Genomic DNA, 23,812 nt, shown 5'->3' with positions numbered 1-23,812 from the left:
ATCACAGACATGAATCTGGGAACCAGATCTGTTGCCTTGCGTGAGTGTAATCAAGCAGTCTTTATTTCCCCTGGAGCAAGGCCAAAAAAGAGCATTAACAAATGGTACCCTGTCACGTAAGTATCTGAAGCTACATCTTTAGTAGAGGCCATATTTCCTTTGCTTGTCATTGAATGTACCTCGAAGGCCAACTGTAGAACAGAAGGGAGAGGACAGAATAAGATCATCCTCCATAGAAGTTGTGGGGGTCACATTTCTTGGTTAAGTGGCTTTCTATTGAGTACTTACTCTTAGACTTCAGACAGGATAGATCCTGTATGCTGATTGCTCATCCATCCAAGCATGGTTACTCTTGTCATTCAGAAGCACACCCTTCCATGGGAAAGCATCCACAGGATAGCAGACTCTAATAATGTGAATCACTTCAATTAACAGCATGGCCCTGAACATCTTCCAGGTATTTCCCCTCCTCTTCAGACTTTATGAGGTGCAGACAGACGCCCCAAAAAGACTCTGGCCCATTTCTGTCATAGAGGACATGGGTTGGGAAGGTCTGCTTCATTTTGGCCTATAGAAAATGCGAAATAGAACAGAGGTTGAAAACTTTTTACCTTCTCTTAGCATCTTTATTTACTAAGATGAAGTCGCTGCTAGCATTTCATTTGTGCCTTATGCTTAAAAGGCTCCTCTTGCTTTCTCTTGCCTGCAAGCCAAAGGCAGCTCTATGGTATCCCTGGTTTCTCCAAGCAGTTTACTATCCTGCATAAAAACACTGCAATTACTAGTTCCTGATTTTTTCTAGCTATTATAGATAGTTGGTCTCGATTTGTCACTGATTCAGAATAGGCTTTAGGCCAAAATTACCTTCATCGGTATTAGAATTATGGATTCTGTCCCATCTAAAAAAGTCTCCTTTTAGAATTCATAATTTGTGTTCACAGTTTGTGATTGCAGCCTTTCTTCTATCTGATTTTATACATTTTCCTTGGTAATAGAAAATGAGACCTTGTGAAGCACCAATTATGTGTACTATTGATTGGGACTAACCTTTGGTTGCCCATATTATATGTAATTTGGCAATGATTACTTAAAGAGACACCAATGTTCAGTCTGCTAATTAACTATTATCCACCATAATGAAGTCTAGAATAGAAGTATGCAGTGTTTTACTCAGTATCTTTGTGCTGGAAGATAAAATTTATAACACAGGTATTCTTTATGCAGTCTGCATAAGATGTCATTCTGTAACTTCAGATTGGACATAAATGTCGGGTTCAATTTACTGCAGAAAGGATCCTAATATGTAGCTTACTATATTGGATTTGTGGTCCATAGCAGAGTGTACAACCAATGCACCCTTTTGGAGCGTGTTAGCTATGTGTGTGATTCATGTCAACTCATGGATCAGTGAGCTTTCAAATACTGGAAGTAATAGCAGCTGTAAGATAGGTAACAGACAGTAGTGATATCACAGATTGCATCAATTTCATCCCCTTCACTTAGTCTTTTCTAAGTAGTTAACGATCAACAACTTCTATGTGAACAATTGCATTAGATTTCAGATAGCAATGCTAATTTTCCTTGTGTGGGAATTTCTGTTTTCAGGAATTTCTGTTTTCAGAAATTATAGAGAAATTTCTTTGCTTGGAATTGAAGGATAGTTCTTGTTTGGCATGGTCTGAAGATAGCACTCTGCTCTATTATTATTGTTTTCATTACTTTTCACTGTAGGTAAAAGCATATTCTAGGCCAGCAGCAGTTTACAACCTCGTTGTGTTGAGCAGGTAGACAACTCTCAGAGACATATCTCAAGCTGACTTAAGTAAATGAGTCTGCATCTCATCCATCTTCCCAGTCCTTCAGCAGAATGTATCAGCCCCACAAGTGGAAAATGTTTATGGGATGAGCAGTCCCTCTGGGTTCAATTACTGCTCTCTGAATGGCACAGGGGAACATGTAGATTGGTTACTACCAATTTAATGTCACAGTGCCTTATTGGGCCCTTTGGAAAATGCTCCACTCTGTACTCAGCAGAGATTTTGGGTCCGTGATAGAACAGTTCTACTATTCTCAGCAAACTACCACCGATGGGATTGGTAAACGTGTAAAACAAGAAAACAGGTAAACTTTTCTTCTGAAGAAGCCAGAAGAAGTTTACAATTGGATAGTGCTGTCCTTCTCTGAGAAGGGTCTCAGGCTGTTGACTGGACTGTGGGATGTTTAACTTCTGCCCACCTAAACTCATTCCTTAAACTTTCTCTCCAAGAGTGTGGGATGTACTATTTATGCAGGAGAACCCCATCATAGTTGTAAAGAGTAACATGTGCTTTTAGCAGAGCAGTTCAGTGAACTATGTTTTGAATTTCAGGAATTTGATTGAGGGTGCTCTTCTTTGTATTTATTGCCTCAGCTTAGCAGTTAAGTGTACAGACTATACACAAGGGACTTCCATTCTAGCCTCCAGATAGGGAAGCTGGTTCCTCAGCTGAAACAGCTTTTCAGGTCAACACTGTGTATTTACCAGTGAAGTTTGCTGACCAAACCTTGAAATTAGAGCTACGAAACTCATATTAGCTTTGGTGAAACATATACTGATTGTGAGACCTCGAGTCTGTTGGACAGATTAGAGTCTGGATTTATAGCTTTGCCTGCTACCTGAGAAAAGTTTCAGGTTGCAAAATTAGATCAGAATTTGCAGACACTGGTTTTTCTGTGTATATGTACATAAGTCTAATCCTGCTTTTCATGTAAAGTTGTGCACCTATGCATTTTGTCATCTGACCAGCACAGCTGTACATTTAAGTATCATGTTTTCAGATCACTGCCCAGATGGTGTGTTTGTTTCCTGCTTAAAAGTATGCATAAAAGATGTATGCAATAGGAAAAAACAGACAGGAGTCACTCGGTTTTTCTGTGATTCTGTAATTTCTTTTTTTCCTTATGCAACTGAAAACAAATGCCTACAGTAGTGCTGGAAATTATGAGTGAGTTGTTGCATCTTGTATGAAATGATAAAAATATATGAAGTCACATAAATGCATTGTTTTCCTTAATTCACCTATTTACATTGTTCAGTATGTTTATTATGTGCACTATTTTAACTAATTGTGTGTTCATGGCACAATCAGAGACTCCATCATGGAATAAATATGTTGAGTAAGTATCCTGGCTGACTTACAGCCACCCCATCCTTATCTTGTCCTTCCTCTTCTGTTTGTTACGTTCTTTTCCTCTTGTTTGCTGTTGTCTCATTTCTTTCCAGTAACACTGACCATAGTATCTGTCCTGACAAAATGTTTTGCCAGTTGTTTCTTGCCTGTGAAAACTCCCTTAGTAAGTAAAACTAACAATTTTCAGTCTTCCAAGCTCATACTTATTGCTAAGTCCACCTGCTATGCTACATCGGAATGAAATCACATACAATGAGAACTCCATTTGAAACTGGCTAGCCTTCCATGGTTCCTAGGCAAGAGGTTCAACATTGGGCACATTAAAATAGGGTGATGGATTTTAAGTTTAATTATTTCCAGGACATAGCTCTGTCCTTAAACTCTCATTGGAAACAGAAGTTTCTATTGGACTGAGCACATCATGAATAGCATTCCCCTGTAATCATTGGTAGGTGTACAGTATGAGGTAACACTTTTGTGAGTATTCCTCTCTTTCTAGCTTTTGAAATCATTAGAAAATAAAACAGCAAAGATGTCACTCAAATTTTATTTTTACTTTTCTTCTAAAGTGAATTTTAAAAGGGCTTAACGGGCTTCAGAAAGCCCCTTTCATTTCTTTAAGTTGCTTTAAAACGCTCCTTTCAGAAAGAGATACCAGATGCACAAGCTAATCAACCTACAGTGCATTAAACAATTATTTTGGCTCATTGAACCAATCAGAACACACTTTTTACTTTTGACTGACATATGATAAACATGACCATCTGCTGTTAGATAGCCTTGTGGTTGGTCTACACAGGGCTGTGAGGAGAGGCAGTAAATGCCCTTATTTCAGGTTTCATAGAATCATGCAGGGGACAGCTTCTAGGCCACAAATTACTAATTATAGGCAGCTCTGAACCAAATATTTCATCTGATCACACTAACATCTAAGTCCCAGGATGTTTCATGTATTTCTGTACAGTGTTTCTGTACCCTCAAGTATGTCTATGACTTTCCTTTTCCCCTGATGTTGTCCTTATTGAAAAAAATGTCACACCATACCATGTTAATGATGCATGTAGGTGAAACACGGACTTCTCATCCATGTATGTCAAAATCTACAGCCGAGGATGTTAAAGTTGTGAAAGAAAATATCAGAGTGGTTGGTGTGTCTTCTATAGATAGGAAAATATGAATGATGTTATCAGTGCATTGAGCAAGGCATCAGAGACTCATAGAGCTGAAATGCAAATGGAGTCATGCAGCATGGAGTAAATCCTTTCCCTTCCATGTTTCCCTTTTTATTGTGTCCCCTCATACCTCTCAGCTTTTCCTCCTCAAATTAAGAGAGTTAAATCAAAAGCAAGTAGTTTTGAGGAACAAAACAACCCAACAAACTTTAATTCTAATTAATTAATATTGGATTTGAAGACGATGGATGTAATCCAGTTTTTCACTGTTTCAGAGCCTCACAGGGGATGCAGGAGTAATACTGTGCAAGTATTTGTCCTAGATCCACCTTGAAAACAGAATAAATACTTCATGTTTAAGAAAGAAAGAAAGAGAGAGAGAGAGAGATTGTTAAACTTTTTCACTAAAAACTTTAAATAAACCCCAGCTTGTATTGTTGAAGAAGCTGCTCAGTTGCTGGAGGACTTTGCCCGATCCGTTTAGAATTAGATGATGATTATACAATCAATTAAACCATCTGACATGCTGAATAAATACAAGTGCTTTATCATTTTAATGAGCTTATGTACCGTTAAGTTTATTTTTTTTTTTGCTTGCGTTTTCTGCGTGTATTACTCAATACACACACTTAAAGAGACTCACTGGAGTGACCTATATTTGTAAGGCAAGAATAAAACTAAGAGCAGTGAAGAGCTGGGCACAAGATAGGTGTGCGGTCAAAAAGGAGGCATGAGGAAGGTTTTACATGCACTGCTGCACAAAAGCAGTCCTGCTTATCTCCCTTTTAAGATGAAGCATGCTGAGGTTTTATAGAATGTGTAACTAGCTGTGCTGTGTGACAGGAGGGCAGGAGGCTGTCAGATTTGCCGCTGCTTGTAATTTCACCCAGTTGCAAATCAAAGGAATATTGAACTAAGAGGAAACATCTCCTGCTTCTGAATAATACATTTCTTCTGTATATCACCCCCCTTAATTGCTTACACCTTTATTATTATTATTATTTTTTTTTCCCCATGAACTGTTCTGGGTCTTTTTTGTTTCTCTATTTTTGTTTATGTGATGATACCATTGTAGCTACTGATGTTTAGGAACTAAACAGACAACTAAACAGAAAGCTCTTGCTAGTATTTCCAGTGGAAGCATTAAGGCTTATGAAATTTGTGTTCTATGGGATTAAAAAAAATATATATGTGCTTTTATAGAGTTAGGATTAGGTATATAAGAGCCTCACAAGAACTCTGCTTTGATATCATGTACATCTTCACCTGGGGACAAGGGGATTATCAGTGGTGGATGCTAAACACTTATTATTTTTATTGAAATAGGTCCTAGAATACCAAGTCCCTTTGGGCTAGATGTCTCAGATAGAAGCATATTATTAAAAGAACTGTTGTGTGCCCTGAAGTATGTCTGTGTTGGCAGGTAGAGCTCTGAGTGGATACCGATCTGACTGTTATGTCAGATATGTTTCTTTCTTCCACAGAGAATTTGCTAAATATTATTGCAAGTATAATCTTTATTGTGAAAGGAAAAATGTGTGTGCTCTACCTAAAATCACAGTGAAGAGGTTGTCAGTAATAAACAACTTGTATTTAGGGGAAAAAAGACCCTTGTGTCTCTTTTACTGTCAAGCAGGTCAAAATTAGAACATGCAGTGTTGGGACAGGGGTTGGGTTCCTCGTTTCCAGTGATGATGTTATGCTGTTGTTTAATTCTGAGAGCTGATGTGATTTACAACAGATTGTGGAATTTTACAGGAAGGACACCAGTTTTAGCTGAGAAAATGAAGGAGGCAACATTTTTTAAATGCTATCCTTCAAAACAACCTGGGCAGGAGGAGATGAGAGGTATGAATGGAACAACCATTGTCCCTCTAATATGAGAAACAGCAAGGAATGCTGCATAATCCTTTCCTCTTTCATTGGCGACTGCAGGCAGAGCTTTGGAAGTCCCATAGCGCAACTTATCAGCGTAGCAGTATTCATGCCTGACTTAATGAGTGAGAATTCATCAAGGTACACCCTATGGTGAAACTTATCTTCATCCTGTGGCTGTCATGTGCGCTTTCCCATTTCTTACATGTTCCTTGGTCCACACATGCTTGCAGGCAGCCCCAGTGCTGCAGCCATGACCCACATGAACAAACCCAACAAGGTGGGCAGGAGTGTCTCCTGTGACAAGGGCTGGGCTGTGCGTGCCTCCACCATCCCTTCTCTCAAGTGCTCACTAATGCTGTTGCTTATCTCGGACACTTTATTCCTCAGGTACACTTTCACTGGCATTTACACTTTTGAGTCACTGATAAAAATATTGGCAAGAGGATTTTGCATGACAGAATTCACCTTCCTTCGAGATCCATGGAACTGGCTGGATTTCAGTGTTATTGTTATGGCGTAAGTAGCCCTCTTTTTTATTTTTTGAGACAGTGATGTGCAATAGATATATATTTTTAACTTGTCTAGCTGTTTCTTTTTGCTTGCTTGTTTTCACTGAAGTTATATTGAAAATGAGAAAATGCTGAAGTATTTTAAGATGATCTTTGTTTTCCTGAGTGGTTTCAGAATAAGATTTCTCAGTTCCATTCTGACAATAAACTAGACTGCTCTGGGGAAATTGATTACACTTGAGTTGAACTCCTGGGCCCATTATATTTGACTGAAACCAAAATTGGGAAAAAAAGGTTCAACCCAAACTTAGTTCAAACAGCAGTAAGAATCAGTGAAGCCAGTGGTGGTATGCTGGAATCAGGGCTAATATTCTTGGTAGTGTTCAGCAGAAGGAAAGCATGAAGACTTGTAAAATCTATGCAGACTTCATTGGGAAGAATCCCATTTATTTTAGTAGGTGAGCCCAAGGCCAGATCTTTGTATCTGTTACTGCATTCCTACAGATTTGGCCAAACTGACATCTAGCCATTGTGATGTTTCAAAATATGCAAGGCAGATGGGGAGGAGCTTTGGGATGCCAGCATACACTAGATATTTTTCTCAAGCAGTTTAATTCTGCAGTGTTTAGAGACGGGACAAAACAATCCAAAATGTCACTTCCCGTCTGACCTGTCCATTAGTATGAAAAGCAGGGAGTTTATCTGCAGGGCTCTGAGTTCATCATGACCTTCAGTGCATTGGTTCCCTGTATTCTAGAGGAAGAAGACTTTTGACAGTGAGGTAGAAATGAGAAGAGTGAAATAGGGCAAGGTGAGCAACAACTTGCAGCCTTGGCAGTGCATTTGCTCTACCTTATCTCAGCTTGGGAGGAAGTTGGGTTGTCATCCCAACCAGCTCTGCCAAAATCCTTTGGAAACCTCTTGTTTTCTAAACTGAAATTTGTGTCTGAGCAGTCAGCACAGACGAGATCTGGATATCCCTTTCCAGCTTATAGAACTGGAAAAAAACAATTTTAGATTAGAAAAGAAGGAATGGGAGTTTAATACAGAAGGGAAAGAATATATACTCGCTATTTGCAACTGATGAGCCTATAGGCAGCAGCGAAAGCTAATGGTGACCGCAGTGTGGTCTTCATAAGTAGAGTGAAACCTCCTTCCCAAGTATGCAGCAGTGAATGATGGTCTCTATTCTGATAAGATTTACCCTTTGTGTAAACCAATTTGCAAGTCACTTAAAGTAAGATTGATTACACAGGTTATCTTTGCTTGTAGCTACTGGTATTTCTGTATCTGGAAACAAAACCATGGGATGGAGAGCCTGATAAAGGGCCATGAGATTTAGAGGGACCAAGGGTTTTTGATCTAACAGGAAACATGATTATTTCATTGGTGGGTGTGCAGTGGAATGACCATCAGTTGCTGTAAAGTTACTGCAGAATAAGTTCCTACCCCCTTATTTTTGAGGCAGAAATAGCACAATTTGGGTCATAGAGAGTAGCTTTTAACAGCTCATTAGAGATCAGTGGTGCAAGAGGTTTTCACAGCTTTATTCCTACCGCATGCTAGCAGACACAGCCATGCCTTGTGGGGCTATGGGTGGGTTCAAGAAAATTTAGGAGACTCACCCTGATTAGATTACTGTTTATCAGACAAGCAAAGACTTTCTAGAACAGTAAATGAATAGGTTGGTGTAGCTCTGGATTGGAAAATGCCCTGCCAAATACTTAACGTCTACAAATAATTCCCTGGCTAACTGAAAAACTTGGAATGGGAATTCCAACTGCTTCTTGCTCCCCAGGATAAAGGCAATGAGCTGCTCAGGTTTCATCCCAGAAACTGATAAAATCACTGTTGGTTGACTGTCACAAACAGGCAGCAGAAGTATTTGTCTAATATGCTTGTTCACATTATTAGTGTTTGTAAAAATCTCTGGTCTGCAGAGCCATATTTCCATGCCATTGCTTCTCCCCTAATTATGTTTTACACCCTTGCACACTCTAGAAGAGTCTGGGAGAGAAGTGCTGGGTATGACTGGGTAGGAATGAGCAGACAGGTAAATGCCAGGCTCCCCTGTAAATCTATGAAGAGGAGAATACCGCTCTTCCAGAACATAATGTAGGTTAGAAGATACAGAAAGGATGCTTTGTCTTCCTGCAGAGTCCTTTGCACAAACCTCACTTAGGCAGTCTTTGTTAGAGTGTTATCCTAGTGAGTGTTATCCTTAGCACATGAAAACAAGTGCTTCAAAGAAGTAGAGTAGGTAAATGTAAATGGCCATACAATAGGGTCCAGAAGATACAGAGATGATTGGTTTTACTGCATACTCTTTTGGTGGAAATAATTTTGCAAACACTGATAAAACCAACTCATTCTATAGCCAACCCTCCTGATAGCGTTTTGCTCTGCTGCTGTATGGGTATCCCTGATGACCAAAATAGACACACCAGTGAATAGCTGGGATTGTTTTTTATAATCATAAATAGGTTTAGTAGGTTTTCAGTTATACTCATCCAAAAGTCTTCTTCCAGCAGCTAAAGGGCATGGATTTGATGTACAAAATAAAATAAAGCTTTAAGCATCTCTTGAAACCAGCATCTGCTTTAACACCCAGTACAGTGCTGCACAGTAAATAACCCAGCAGAAATATTTGCACTGATATTTCCCCACGTTGTTTTGTACCTACTTCGTGGAAGTCATTACGTGAAAATTGCTTGAGTACTCAAAGCTTTTATTTTGTATTTTTTAAGAGCAGAAAAGCAATTCTTAATGTTTCCTGTTATGCAAAGAATCTTGGTTAAACTACATGATGGTAAAATCTTCATAATATTTGTTGTTGAACAGTCTGATAACAAAGTTCAACCACAGTTTAAAATAATTGATGCCTGTTATATCAGTTTAATAGTTCAAGAAACATTTGCAATAATGTGTGCTATGAAAAACCTGGAACAAATGGCATCAAAGAGCAGCCAGACAAGTGGAGTCACCTCTCATTTGGATGTGTTCGCTCCTGCTATATGTGAATGCATCCTTCATTCAGACAAGTCTCGTACTCTATTGTATAATTCCAAATAACTGTAACTTAATTCTACAGGTATGTAGGAGAATTTGTGAATGTAGGCAGTGTTTCACCTCTTCGGACTTTCAGGGTATTGAGAGCTTTAAAAACTATATCAGTAATCCCAGGTAAGAAGCCTCGATCCTTCTGTTTTGGCTCTCAGCTACAAGTGATTCTTTCTCTGTCTCTCTTTGTCCCCTTGACTGTTGTTTTTTTTTGCTGGTGTTTTGTCATTGTCTTTGTGTGTGACTTTCCCTTGTTACAGATACATAACTGAATTTGTGGACCTGGGCAATGTCTCAGCCTTGCGAACGTTCAGAGTACTGCGGGCGCTGAAAACAATCTCAGTCATTTCAGGTGAAAACCAGGTTAAACACTCCGGCTGCCATTAAAGCCTACATGCCATTTCCAGTAGTAATCACAGTCAATACAAGTGACTTAACCATAGATACTGATCAGGAAATGGAGGAATGTAGGGAATGTGACCTGTCAATAGAATACCTGTCTCTGATACATTTCCAATACCATTTCTGTGGGGAGAAGAAATTAGAGTGCTTCCAAAACTACAGACCTCACTAAAATGAATACTGCTGGAAGACGGGCTGCATGCAGTGGCTTGTGAATCAGAGACACAAAGTGCTGATTAAGAACGGTGTGAGAATGGCAACGAAACTCTTTTGAAGTCTTCAGATATTGATTTTAAAAATGGGAGGTGAATGGCCTCAAGGTGTGTATTTGTGTTGAAGAGCACATCAAAAGAGGAATCCCAGTCTGTGTTTTGAGTTTCACGACTGCAAGCACAGGTAGAATGATTTGTCCTAGTGCTTGTCCATCTGCTCGCTGTAGAAACAGTGCTTAAATTTCAGACCTTGAATAGATCAGGAAAGTTCCATCATTAATTTTGGTGGAGCATTTCACCAAATCACATCTTCTTACATATTAAAAACCGTGATTCCAGCACAGCCACCCCCAACAAAATATAACAGTTTTTATACAGGTCTGGTAGTGAAAGAAACTCTTTTATTTTTCATTGCTTATAACCTATTCTATTTCTTTTTCTGAAAATGGTAATAATACTTTTTGTTTAGTAATTTATGCAGTCCAGTAGGGACTAATCATGTGATGATGAATTCTTGCTGAGCATTATCTATGGACAGGTCTCATTCAGCCTCAGTGTTTAACATCTCCAACCTGCATGGCAAGGTAGAGAAGATAGCAAAAACCGTGCATGGTAGATCCTATTGGTGATAATCCTGAACAGATGCTGGCAATCACACATCAAAAATATGCACAGAATTGAGACTGCTCAGATTCTTGTTCACAGCTCTTTAGGATTAGAAAGGTTTGGCCATCCACTGTATTATGCACACCTGCATTATTGTAGAATCATAGAATCATTCCGGTTGGAAGAGACCTCTAGTTCAGCCATCCAACTACTATCAATGTTGCCCACTGACCATGTCTTCAGTGCCACATCTCCAGGGTTCTGGAACATCTCCAGTGACAGTGACTGCACCACCTCCCTGGGCAGTCTGTGTCACTGCTTTACCACTCTCTCTGAAAATAAATTGTGCCTAACATCCAACCTGAACCTCCCCTGGAACAACTTGAGGCCATTCCCACTCTTGCTATCAAAATGTCACTTGTATATAATGGAACAAATTTGTACAAAAACCATGGCATAAACATCTAGGGACTAATCGCCAACACTCACAAGGAGTGTGAAGTGGAAATGGGAATTCTGGAATTGAGGGATTGAAGAAATGTACACGTGGGCCAAGGGTTTGCTCCATCGCTCCTATATTACTGTAATGAAATCAGTGAGTTTATTGAAAAATAAAGCTACTTTTTAGTGAAAGTATAGGTCAGAATTTAGCTTTTAAAGAATAAAGCTGATCAGCAAGTTGAGCAGTTTTGCAGATCATGTGGGATGGTAATCAGAAAGAAAAGCAGAGTTTCCTAGCTTCTTTTGCTAGTGATTTGAAGACTAAATTGGAGGGACAGCTTTCTCCAGGGGGCACCTTTCACTTTCCATCTTGTCTCAATCTTGTGCTTCTTCAGAGCAGAGCCTGTCAATTTTGCTGAGCTATTTTCTGATGTTCTGCATCTGGCTTTATATAAAGTGATAAACCATCACTGTTTTTCGTTTGATGAGAATAGAGATATTCGGAAAAGCTTTATCTTAAAGTTCACTAAAGCCCTTCAATGATAATGAATACAGAATTGTTCCATTTGTTTGTTAATAGGAAAAAAAAAAAAAAAGACAAATATTATTTGAGTGATACATAGTAACTCAAATTTTCTTGTTTTCTTTCATCCTATGGAATTATCCTTTTGATAACTGCATTTTTAGGTACTCATAATGAATTATTTGCTGTCATGGATGCATAACAATATGCAAATAACGTATCTGGCCCTTAAATTTTATTGTCAAGATTACCTGCGCCCTAAGCATGTTTAAATTATAGTTGTTGAGAGCTACAAATTGCTAAGGATCACTTAGCTGCCTGTAAAACAAGGATATGCTTTTTCTTTTCCTATTCTAATTTTTTTTTAATAGATAGTTTCAGAGGAACCAGGTCATTTTTTCTTTTGGTCAGACATGTTAAATATATGTCTAGCATGTGTCTATATGTCTAACAAAGAAATTTGGGCACGATGCTGTGTTTACTTGGATTTCAGTCCGAGTTTTTGACAATGACATAGGCTTGTGCTAGGATAAAATATCATTCCACAGCTAAAAATGAAGAGATAATGAACGTTGATATCTTTTGTAAGATTTTTGGGTGCATCTGCAGAAAAAGTGGCCTTTTTTTCTTCTATCTTCAGAGAGAAGCACTATAATGTACTCTCCTTTGCAAATATCTGAGCTTTTCCTCAATAAAATTGATCATGCTTCTCTATCGGGTAGTTATGTCTGCACAAACGTACTTGGGCTCAGCGTGCTCAGTGAAATTGCTTTTCAAAAGTAGCAGGCCAAGTCCTCCACAGCATAAGGCTTCTGTCCAGCAAAGCACTTAGAGGCTGGTTTTCAAAGGCATTCTGCTTCACTTGAAATCAATGAGTTTCAGTATTGACTCCAGAGGGAGTCGACAAAGCTAACAATTAGTGCTTTTAAAAATCTCACTTATCTTTAATACCTTGCTCTAAGTGCACAAGCAGGCACAGGGATTTTTAGGGGATGTGCACTCACAGGATTTAAAATGATCTTCCAAACTTTGAGTCCACTCTCCTGGTTCAAGGCTGTGCTTAGCTCAACTCATTACCTTTACTTTTGCCCTAGGAGGAAGGTTTCGGATCCAGATTCAGCAACCTAAATGTTAGCATCTAGCAGTAAGCTGTGCTTCCTGCTCTGTAGGCATCTGGGGCTACACCTGCTTGGTGTCATGCTGGCATCTCCTGACCCCATTCAACCTCACCCTCTCTTGGTGCATTACCAATAAGGTATTGGGTCAGTGCCCTCTGTGGCTGCCTTTAATATACCTGAGAATCTTCAAGGATCCTCTCAGTTTTCCCTTCTTGGCACTAAGCACACCCATTTCATTCTGTTTTCCAGTTTCCCATGATACCAGGGAAGACGAGCTTTGTACTGTAGCTGATAAGCTGTTTATCTAGACTCGTTGCATAAAAATGCTGTTAATTTCTTCATATGTCCCTTATGTTCAGGTTCTTAGAAATAGCAAACATCTCTGCTTGGGAACGCAAAACCTTTAACTCTCAGTGGTTTTATTTATTAATTAGCATCTTGCTCACTGCCATGGCAACCAGATTCATTTATTTTCCTTCTAGATAGAAACTGTGATCAGTTATAGGACAACCCACTGAAGTTTCCCCAGCCAGTGTCTCCAAATCCTAATATGCTCAACGGGAATCTTTTCTATGATTTTGGAGGTCTCCAATAATTTATCTGCGTGCAAATCACCAGTGTGATTTCTGATAATGAATAACTGAGGGAATTCAAAGCCCTCAGGTATATCCTTCAATGCCCCCTCAACAAGAGCCTCAAAATGGAGGTCATTGTGGACATCGCCATTTTGTGATGTGCCTGTATCCAGAGAAGCTCTTCTGCTCTTTCTAGAGCAGTCGTGCACTTCACAGACATTTCACACAAAATGACAGGATACAGGCAAAAGGTGACCTCACAGAAAATTGGGCCAAGGCACTTTGGGGCCTGATCCAGCTCCCGTTTGATTTAGTGTTAGTCTAAAGACTATAAATAGTGCTGTGAATGTTATCCAGTACTTCACTGATAGCCAGAACAGAGCTTGAAGTGCAAGAATTAAGGCTGCGTGGAGGAGTTTGACCCTTGATCACTGCTTGAATTTCACCGAAGTCCCCCTACAGAAAGACAGGTTTCATCCTTACGATGGGCAAATCACATGGCTCAGGGAGAAGCTAGTTGAGAAATGCATTATATATTAGCATCTTGGAAACTGGACTGACAGTCACATTTTCATGCAGAGATGGTCTACAGAAGCACTGACATCCTTTCAGGTTTGCCAACATGGTATTATACTCTCTGCTGCTCCAGGTGTCAGTGGCTGATGACAAAATACACTCATCATGGCAGGTGATAAAGGATGGTAACTGAGAGCAAGCTCTTCTCTCTGTATGTGTACATGACTCGTGCAGACATGTACAAGGCACATGCACATCTTCGAGAGAAGAAGGCCAGGAGAAGGCAGTCACAGTACAAGACACACTCTGGTTTTGGTTTTGCTTTTTCTCCCTACTGATTTTCAGACTGTGAACAGAAGTGTCCAGTGTTCTGTAGGTGATTGCCAACATCTGGTATGGGTGTCATTATGCTAATACTTTCTCACATCTCAAAGGAGGAATGGATGGTGATGTGGGATCTTGCCATTTCTCATTGTTTGGTGTTGCTTGCACTTTCTATGGTTTCTGATTTGTATTTGGGAACTGATTATTTGATTAACTTCTGAATGTATTAATTTCTACCAGTGTTAACAGGAGTGCTTGGGCCAAATCCTTCTTGCTTTCTGCAGGTGTCAGTCTGCCTGTACAGCCTTCATCCCACTGACTTTGGGTGCTTTGATGTTACTCATGTCTTGCAAGCAGGATTTGGCCCAGAAGCGTGGGAAGAATTCAGTGATTCAGGAGACCACTGTGCTGATTACTCCAGTAAGAGTAATCCACAGCCCCATAGTCATTAACAGATGTAGACATTACTCAGCTCTAGATCGGCTCCTCTGTTTTTGTTGCATGCTGCCTGGTTTGGTGTTTGACTTGCAAGAATTAAGTAAATGCCTTTAATGCCCCATAAATAGTAACTTCTGTTAAGCTATATTGCAGTGCTCTGATTGGCAATATTTCAAAGGAGGATTATTTGTCTAGAAGATTTAGCAGCACTCTAAATTTGAGTGTATCTAGCATTGCTTTTACAAAACATAGGGATTGCTTCAGAGCAATGTGGAGCACCTGCAAGAGGTTCTGGTTGTCCTTATTTACCCTTCACCCTCCAATTCACCATAAACAGGAAGTTGAAATGAATGGTGATTTAAACACTCTTCTTAGCAATGGATTGTGCCAAGCTACTTGATGGACGCTATTTAGCTTTATGGGCAAATTTCCTTTTTAAAGAGTGAGAAAATAACACATTTAGATTGTAAGTATACAACTCCTGAAGTTATTTTCTTGAAAAGTTGCAACAAAGTTCCAGAAGGCAGAGTACCAGTTATTTTTAAGTGGTCATTAATTACAGCAATTGTATTAGTAGAGCATTCCTGAGCTGCTCACAAGTCTATATGCTATTTAAAAAAATAAAATAAAATAAAAAAGTAAAGCAGAAAACCCTCTTGTAAAGAAATTATTTGATATCTGCAAGAAATTAACTTACGAAACAAACAGCATAGGAGTAGTCTTCTATTTAAAACCCCAGTAAGTAAACTGAGAAAAGCGTGTTTCATGAAATGACCTTGAAATTAACAATAACTGGGTCTGCATTTGAAAGCAGATAGTCTTAACTGGTGACTAGTGCCTTGTAGGTCTTGTTTCCCAATATTATCCCTATTTACATTAGTTCTCCCATTGTCTTAGCTAATGTGAATAAGATTAATTAGTGTACTTGAGTGGTACAAATGCAGGCCCCAAGCTGGTATTTGTATTACAAACAAATGAATGTACTGCAGGGATTTCACAGAGGGCACTGAAGCGAAAGAATTTGTGGTTTGGCCATTTTCCCTTTTTTAAAGCTCAGTTTGCGTTCAGATTTCCTGTTCCACCAGCTTCAGGGAGGAAACATCTGTGTGTTTAAAGGACAGCTGACACTGAAAGTCACAGAGAAAATGTCATAATAGTGGAGTATAAAATAAATATTGCATTTATAAATTATACTCCTTTTTCCCCACCCCATTGTTTGTTTAATAGCAGTCTCATAGCTGGGTAAGGATGAGATACATGGAAGCCCTTCAGAATCGCACTACAACTAAAACCTGTTTAACTTCAGACATAAAGTTTACCCAAGACTAGATTAGCGTAAAAGCTATGCTTTTCGTTTGTGAATCAAAATTGGTCATCAAACCTAGAAATGAACACAGAAAGTTCAAAGCTAACCTTCATATAGATACCTGAACAGAACTGACCTTATCTTCAAAATCTGTTTCTTACAGGGAGTGCTGATCCCATGAATATCCAGCTTTTTGAGTAGTATTTGTACTGCAATATCTTTTGCCTTTTTTTTTTTATACAGAGGAGGGAACTTTCGAGCCTTTTCCTTTCTTTTTTTTTTTTTTTTTTGTTTTTGTTGTGGCACAAACTATCTTTGAAGAAGCAAGCACAGAATTTAGAGACAGTATTTTGCCCCACATCAGATTCAGTCCCATTTGGTTGGAAGACCATTTTATAGTCATATATATTTTATAGGAATATCATTCATGTGTTAACCTAATTGCGATGCCTTATGCAGGACTGCAATATTTTAGGCTGCTGAATTAGTGGATGGCTAGACCTGGGTTACATTCTAGAAGATTATCTTCCTTTAAGGATCTATGATTTCCCATTACTTTATCTACAGAATTTTAAGCAAGATCAAAAGTGCATTTTGCCTTCCTACACACCCTCAAGTGCGTTTTTTACATTATTTTAAATTATACAGCACTAACTCAACCTTCATTACTGCCAGACTCTTGGGGTGGAATTCCAGGGAACTGAGATTTAATGTGTACGTTCATATTCAGTGAGCAATTCTACATGCTTCTGCGTATTGCCCAGGAGAATTCCTCATGTTTCCTCTTTGCATTTTCTATTTTTCTATTTAACTCACTTTCTTTTACTGCTGCCATACTAGTAACACTGATTATCAGAAGCACTGGTTACTACTTACTAAGTATTGATTAAATGCACATAGTAAAGAAACAACAAATCTGCTACCATTCAGCAGTTGGTATTAATGTCCAACTACAGGAGGCACTGTATAGAAGGGGTTATAAAGTAGGTTTTGTTGTATTGATGTCATGCAATCAGCTCAGATAGGTCTGATATCCCTAAAAAGCAAATAATACTCATTTGGAAAACAGTATAATTATTTAAATCTATATGCTTACAGGATAATAATATGAATCTAGTATTGTAGGATGAAATAACACTGAAACAGAAGACAGTATGTGTTACTAAAACCTTTGGTGATTATAATAAGATGATTTATCTCCATTAGCATATTATAAAATGAATCATTTTGCCCAGGTATTACTGGAATCTCAGGTTATTTTACACAGATTCCACTGGATTTACTTAGTTGTCCATATTATTTGGTTTTCTTCTAATCCCAAATTTTTGTTGTCTCAAGCAAATGAATTGAAAGGAGAGGAATTACTCATGTGAGAACAGTGAGCAGAATCTGGCACTAAAAAACGTCAAATAATCAGGCAACAAATAACATTTCCATGCCTCTTTATCTGTTTAAGTGAGGGATAAAGTTATCAATCACCCAACTGGTTAAAACTAATTAATGTTCTCAAAAGTCAGTGGGATTTAGGTTTTACAGTCTTTACTGCAGCTCCATGAATATATAAAAGACTTTTTGTACTTTCTTCAACCATGATTATTTTCTTTTCTCACTGTTCCTCCATCCAGTTCTTTCAATTCATTTTTAAATGAGTGTTTGTGTAAGAGCAACACCAAGACTTTTGTCCAGAGGATAGCAAGCCAAACTGAGTGTTCATGGTGATCACTTGTCTCCTGTTTCCGCTGTCAAATTACAAACATGTAATAGAAACCCTTCCAATTTTCCCTTCTATCCAGATTTTCATCATAAAAAGTATCTGCACATATCTTCCAGTGTCTCAATCCATAAACTATTGGCTTTTATCTCCCTAGGACTGAAGACCATTGTAGGTGCACTTATCCAGTCTGTTAAGAAACTTGCTGATGTGATGATCCTGACCGTTTTCTGCTTGAGTGTCTTTGCCCTCATAGGCCTCCAGCTCTTTATGGGCAACTTGCGACACAAGTGTGTGAGGGACTACACCCAGTTTAACTTCACCAATGGCACGTTGTACTTGGATGGCAGGACATGGAACAACTCAGAGGAATTTCTTAATGATCCAGGTAAATTCTTTTCTTTAGCCTTGTTTATTTATTATCACATCAGTCAGTATTGATTGGTACAACAGATGTGATACAACAGATGTGACTGTGTCTACTCCATCTTCACTGCATTGATGTGGTTTGGAAACACTGGGTAATGTTTTCTGTTGTGCCTTCACAGTTCATGCTGAAAGTTTCCTAGTGCTTTCCTAATGCAGGCTGAGCACCTTGTTGCCTCACCAACGATTTTCACAGCTTTAGGGTATCTCCAAAAATTTAGCTCTGTTTGTAGGTCTCTTCTGTGTGCTGTTCCTTTAAGATCATTTATAGCTGTATCATCTTATGGCAAAACTTGAAACTTTGAATTGAAAGTCTTAAAAATCTAACAGCGGAACATTTATTATATTGAAAAATCCCAGGAGCATTTTTTTTTAAGGAAATTTCATGCTATTAGGGTCTTAACTCATTATCTTGATTGGACCATCCTACAGTATCTGGTGCTGTGATGTTTATTATCAAAAGACTTATTTTCTAGTTCAAAGCAATTTTTAATACTCTACAGTCTGCTAGACTTTGAGTTACAATGAAATAAGTTCACTGAACTCATTTATTAACATAAATTAAAACAAACAAACAAACAAACAAAAAGAAAGAAACAGAAATGCTTTTCATGTAAATAAACATCAGAATGTGAACAGGGAACCCAGCAATTAGCTGAGGTTGCTATAAAACCCTCATAAACACAAGACAATTCCCAGTGACTGCAGTGGACATTGGCTCATATCTGATAACATTAAATGATACTCTCAAAAGAAGGAAGCAACCAGACCAGTGTGCCTTTCTGGGAGCTGGTGATCAGTGACTTTTGGTATTTTATTTATCTGGGGAAGAATCAACACCATAGTATACTCATTAACTGAAAATTTGATTGGTGGGAAATAACACAGAGTAATACTCTATGTTTACACTGCTCTGATGGTGGGGACCCAACAGTCCTCATTTCACTACCTGGGCTGTCTGCACTGTATACCCCTGAGTCAGGCTCAGGGCAGTTGTTTGGGTTGATCCAGAGCTCTGTTGGACTAGAACAAGGTTGTCACCAACTCAGCCTTGCTTCTCAGTGTTGTATGGCTCTTCACCCAGGTTATGTCTCTTCACTCAGGTACAGGACCTGAGCCAGTAGCAGTTCCATCACTCCATGCTAGGGATTTCTGAGCTTTCTGCTCTGTTCCTTTCCCTGGAGTCTGAGCAGTCTTGCAAGAAGTGGTGTTTAAAAGCTGTAATTCAAAGAATAAAAACCTTGATATTTGTATTGTTAATGCATAATCATAGAATCATAGAATCATAGAATTACTCAGGTTGGAAAAGACCTTGAAGATCATCAAGTCCAATGTGGACAAGTCCAAGTCATAATGTGGTTGACTGAGCATTAAGGAAGGGCATTCACAAAACTCTGGCTGAATGAGGGCCATCTTCAGGTCTGATCCTGACTGTAAGGTTATGTGTCCCCTCAGTGTCCATAAACCAGAGCCTCTTGCCAGCTGAAAGGGGAAAATACTAAATGGCTAAACCACTCTAGAGCTCTGCTGGCTTGCTGACATCTCTTCCCAGCAGTGCTCTCCATCTTCCAGCTTTTGGAGCTACTAAGGATACCTCTGCAGCTTTGGTGTATTAAGGCACTTTCCAACTCCTGCACTCTCAGATATTTGGTCTGATTTTTGAGTGGTCCTACATAGAGCCAGAAGTTCAACTTGATGAACCTTATGGGTCCTTTCCAACTTGGGATATTTTATTAAGATTCTATGTAATGGAGCTGTGAAGATAATCCAGTTCTCTGAGAGTAGAAGAAAGGTAAATGCAACACTAGTTGTCTCTAATAAAAATGTAGAGTTACTCTCAAGGCCTGCTGCAGCACTGCTTTAAATGGGAGGGATTCTGCAGCTGCTCCAACATGCCTTAGATAAGTTTATTTGCATAGTGCTGATGTAGGGAAGTTGAGGGATGCTCATTGAGTAAATCCAGCTATGGTTAATATGGCCATGAAGCTATGAGTGTTATCACTAAAGTGGATTTCCCTATTACAAGGATTATCAACTTGATAAGATGGTTGATTAAAGCGAATTAAGGTTTGACCATGCAGTATTAATAGTAAGCGATAACACTGACAATTGATGTTTTCATGTTTTCATAATATTGGAAAATAAATATGTAGTGCATTATGGCAAATGGCTGTCAATTACAACAGATGGACAAGAATTGTTTGAATAGTTGAAACAAAGAGTCAGTACAAAAGGCCACTGAAGAACTAGAAGAAAAGTAGATCTATCAAGAAAATGTACTGACCTCAAAATAAGAATAATGAAGTATTTTTTGAAAAGCTGAAGAAAGTGGCTCAGCAATTAGACTAGGAAGAACAATATTAAGTAGGATTTTCATTAAATGTTGACTATTACGCTGAAGCAATTCAGAAATGGAAGGACTGGCTCATTTTGTAACTAGATGGAATAGCGTTTTATATTCCATTTTGCATAAGCATTATGGTGAAATGAAGTGACTGTTTAACAGAGTAGTACTGGCCACAATTTAATAACAGTCCAAATTTCAAGTACTTCAGGGAATTAAGCAATATATACAGTTAAATTAAAGTGTAGGCAGACCAAATTAAATAAAAAGCTGAATATATTAAGATACTGAGTGGTGTCACTGTTTATTCTGAGGATGAACTAGAGAAGAGAATTGGTCAAACTGAGATAGCAAAGTTCATTCAAAGAGAACATAGACAATTACAGAAGCTCCTTGGAGAATTCAAAACCAGTGCAGCTGAGTCATTCATTCTGGAGAAGGAATAATAGTAATAACAATAAAAACAACAATCCACCAGGAAGGAAAAACCTAAGCACGATCAGCGGTTTATAATAACACCTCTGAAATGGCAGATTTCAATGGCTACTGCAAGTGAAGGAAATGCCAGGCACCTTAGGAAAGCAAGAGACAAAAGCCTTGTGCCTGGAGATTCAATGGGAGATTTATTTCATTCAGGTTCCCCAACGACTAAATTCTGGAATACAAAAATGACATTGAATATTTTTGTTTTCTCTATCAAAAAGAGGACTTGTCTTTTATATTTATCATTGTCACTGAAAGCTTAATTCTATGAGAGAAACTTTGCCTGATCACATGCTGATGGTTTCTCAGTTTATGTATGGCAGTCATGGCAGGGTGAGACAACTGCTTATCTCCTTACTGTCTACTCACAGCGAAGATGCAGGTCAAAAAATTGCCTTTCAGTGGGCATATTTCATGATGAAGAGGAGGACTTTCCCATTCCTTTTACTAGATAGATATCTATCTAGTAGATAGATTTAGGCTAAGAATATCTTGATGTCAAATGCCAATGCTACAGTCTGCTCAGAATTAAAAATACATATATAACTAATTCATCTGGGAAAATACTGGCTACTAATAAGTGATTTTATTTTTCATATCTGCAGTTCTAGATTTGCTAAAGGACTACTGAGGCCCTAAGAGGATTATTTGGAGATACTAATAAAAAACCTAATAATCTGAAGTTTAGTTGATGCAGCATTTATGAAAATAAAATAAAGGGAAATAAAGTACAAAATAGGATAGTTTACATCCATGGCAATGTGAAAATCATCTGATCAGTATATCGATATCAAAATTATTAAGCTGCCAGTTATCTTTAGGAGGACTAATGGTTTAGAAATGCCAGGTGACTGCAGAACTACAAGGTTAGTTCCAATACTTGTAAAGATTTCTAGGAAATTAGCTGGAAATAGCATGCTTAAAAGCCTTAGGTTGTGGTGTTAAAATTAAAGGCGTATTTCATGAAGTGAAGCTCTATGAATGCATGAGTCAGAGTGGACTGAAAGGTATATGAACTCAGACATGTCACTGGCTTAGAGAGAGTAAAAGATGTACCAAAGGACTGAAAGTAGTTGAGTCTCCTGGCTAATGATTATAGAATTTTTAATGTAATTTATGTGTTCCATTACTAAAATGGATTATTGACTCATCAGTAAATAGTGAGTAGGAATCTGAGTTTAAATCGCGTGTGCTTTTGTAGAACAGGGTTCAGACTGAAAATTGACCACAAATGAAATACTGAAGAAAAAAACTGTTAAAAAAAGTAGTAAAAATATTATTAAAACATTCTTAAAGCACTAGTCTCACAACTCCGCATTTTCTTTTCCTTTAAACTAAATACCTTAATTGAGAGGTTCTGAATGTGCTATATATGTTTTCTCTCTAAATTGGTGTCTTATAAAGTAAAATAAAACACTATTGTCCACGCTGTGGACAACAATAACAATAATAGTGTTGTTAAAAATTTATTAACCTGTTGGCAGGGGGAGTTACCTGCCACTTTTATAGCTTAAAAATAGACTTTTCAAGGTTGCTATTTCTTATTACAGAGTCCTTTCTGGCACTCATTTCATGGCAGTACTTTTTCTCTTTTTCTGAAGTCATGCTGGAGGTCTGAGAAAAAGAAATACCTATAGACAGTTTAACTCAATGTCTATATTGATATTGTCACCTAAAATCATCATAGTTACTTTGAGTTCTTTATTTAGGAAGATGTTTGTATACATTAAGTTTATGTCCTAGTATTTGCAGATCCCAAATACAGCTAACCAAGAAATAAGGATGATCTGGAGAAGAAAGTTTCTGAGGGGGCCTTTGGAGGAGCCTGTTTCATTTCCTATCTCTAACCCATAATAGACATTCTAGGGAGGTGGTCCAAGTAAACCAGCCATATTAGATGCCTAAGGTTGAGGAGTGTGGGAACTCTTCATAGATAGCCTCTGTTTACAGAGCAACGTGCTGAACAGTGATGTGCTATGCATCAGAATTATGGTCTTCTTGGCTGAAGAAGGGGTCTCAGGCTTGTGGCTCTTGCATGAGGTGTGAATGCAATCAGAGCCAGCCTGACTGCTCAGAGCTGCTAAATCAGGGCAATTCCATCCCAGCAGTCAGTATAAAATACTTCAAAAGTCTTTCCACATCCTCCTCTTTGATGTCCTAGATAAAATGGGCCAATAAAATAAGGCCAATAAAGTAAGTATGTCTAGGCATACATATGTGAGTATGTAAAAATATAGGTGTGTGTATGTAGATGTGTGTCTACACATATATTTTCTCTAGCTCTTGTGCCCAATTGTTAGCTCTGTCTGGAGAGTTACTTCATTTTCACTTTAAGAATCACTGAAATTGAGCTGTATGAAGAGATATTCTGAAACTGCATGAGAGGAATATAAAAAATAATGATGTCCAAGTCACATAATAGATGCATCGGGTTTGGGGAGCACTGAAGTGTTTTAGGTGTTGTCCGAGGTGGTAATAGAAGACAGTGAGTGTTGGATGAGTAATTACGGAGGTGGGAGAAAAGAGGGATGCAATAAATCAGGTTGAGACTGGAAGAGGTGTTTTATTATGTATGATTGTGTGCGAATCAATGATTAA

At 38.4% G+C, this 23,812-nt stretch overlaps 1 protein-coding gene across 1 annotated transcript in view; it reads left to right on the top strand.

Moving 5' to 3' along the window:
* The window catches only part of LOC140249057 (sodium channel protein type 5 subunit alpha-like), a 199,249-nt gene that overhangs the window by 42,672 nt on the left and 132,765 nt on the right, over positions 1-23,812 (top strand). Inside the window, exons 4-7 of the mRNA XM_072330304.1 lie at positions 3,067-3,156; positions 6,608-6,736; positions 9,821-9,912; positions 18,119-18,349. Of these exons, the coding sequence (XP_072186405.1) occupies positions 3,067-3,156; positions 6,608-6,736; positions 9,821-9,912; positions 18,119-18,349 (542 nt within the window). The remainder of the gene's footprint in view (positions 1-3,066; positions 3,157-6,607; positions 6,737-9,820; positions 9,913-18,118; positions 18,350-23,812) is intronic.

This window comes from Excalfactoria chinensis, chromosome 2 (genome assembly GCF_039878825.1).
Source record: "Excalfactoria chinensis isolate bCotChi1 chromosome 2, bCotChi1.hap2, whole genome shotgun sequence".
NCBI lineage: Eukaryota > Metazoa > Chordata > Aves > Galliformes > Phasianidae > Excalfactoria > Excalfactoria chinensis.
This window is presented reverse-complemented; position numbering and strand designations above follow the sequence as displayed.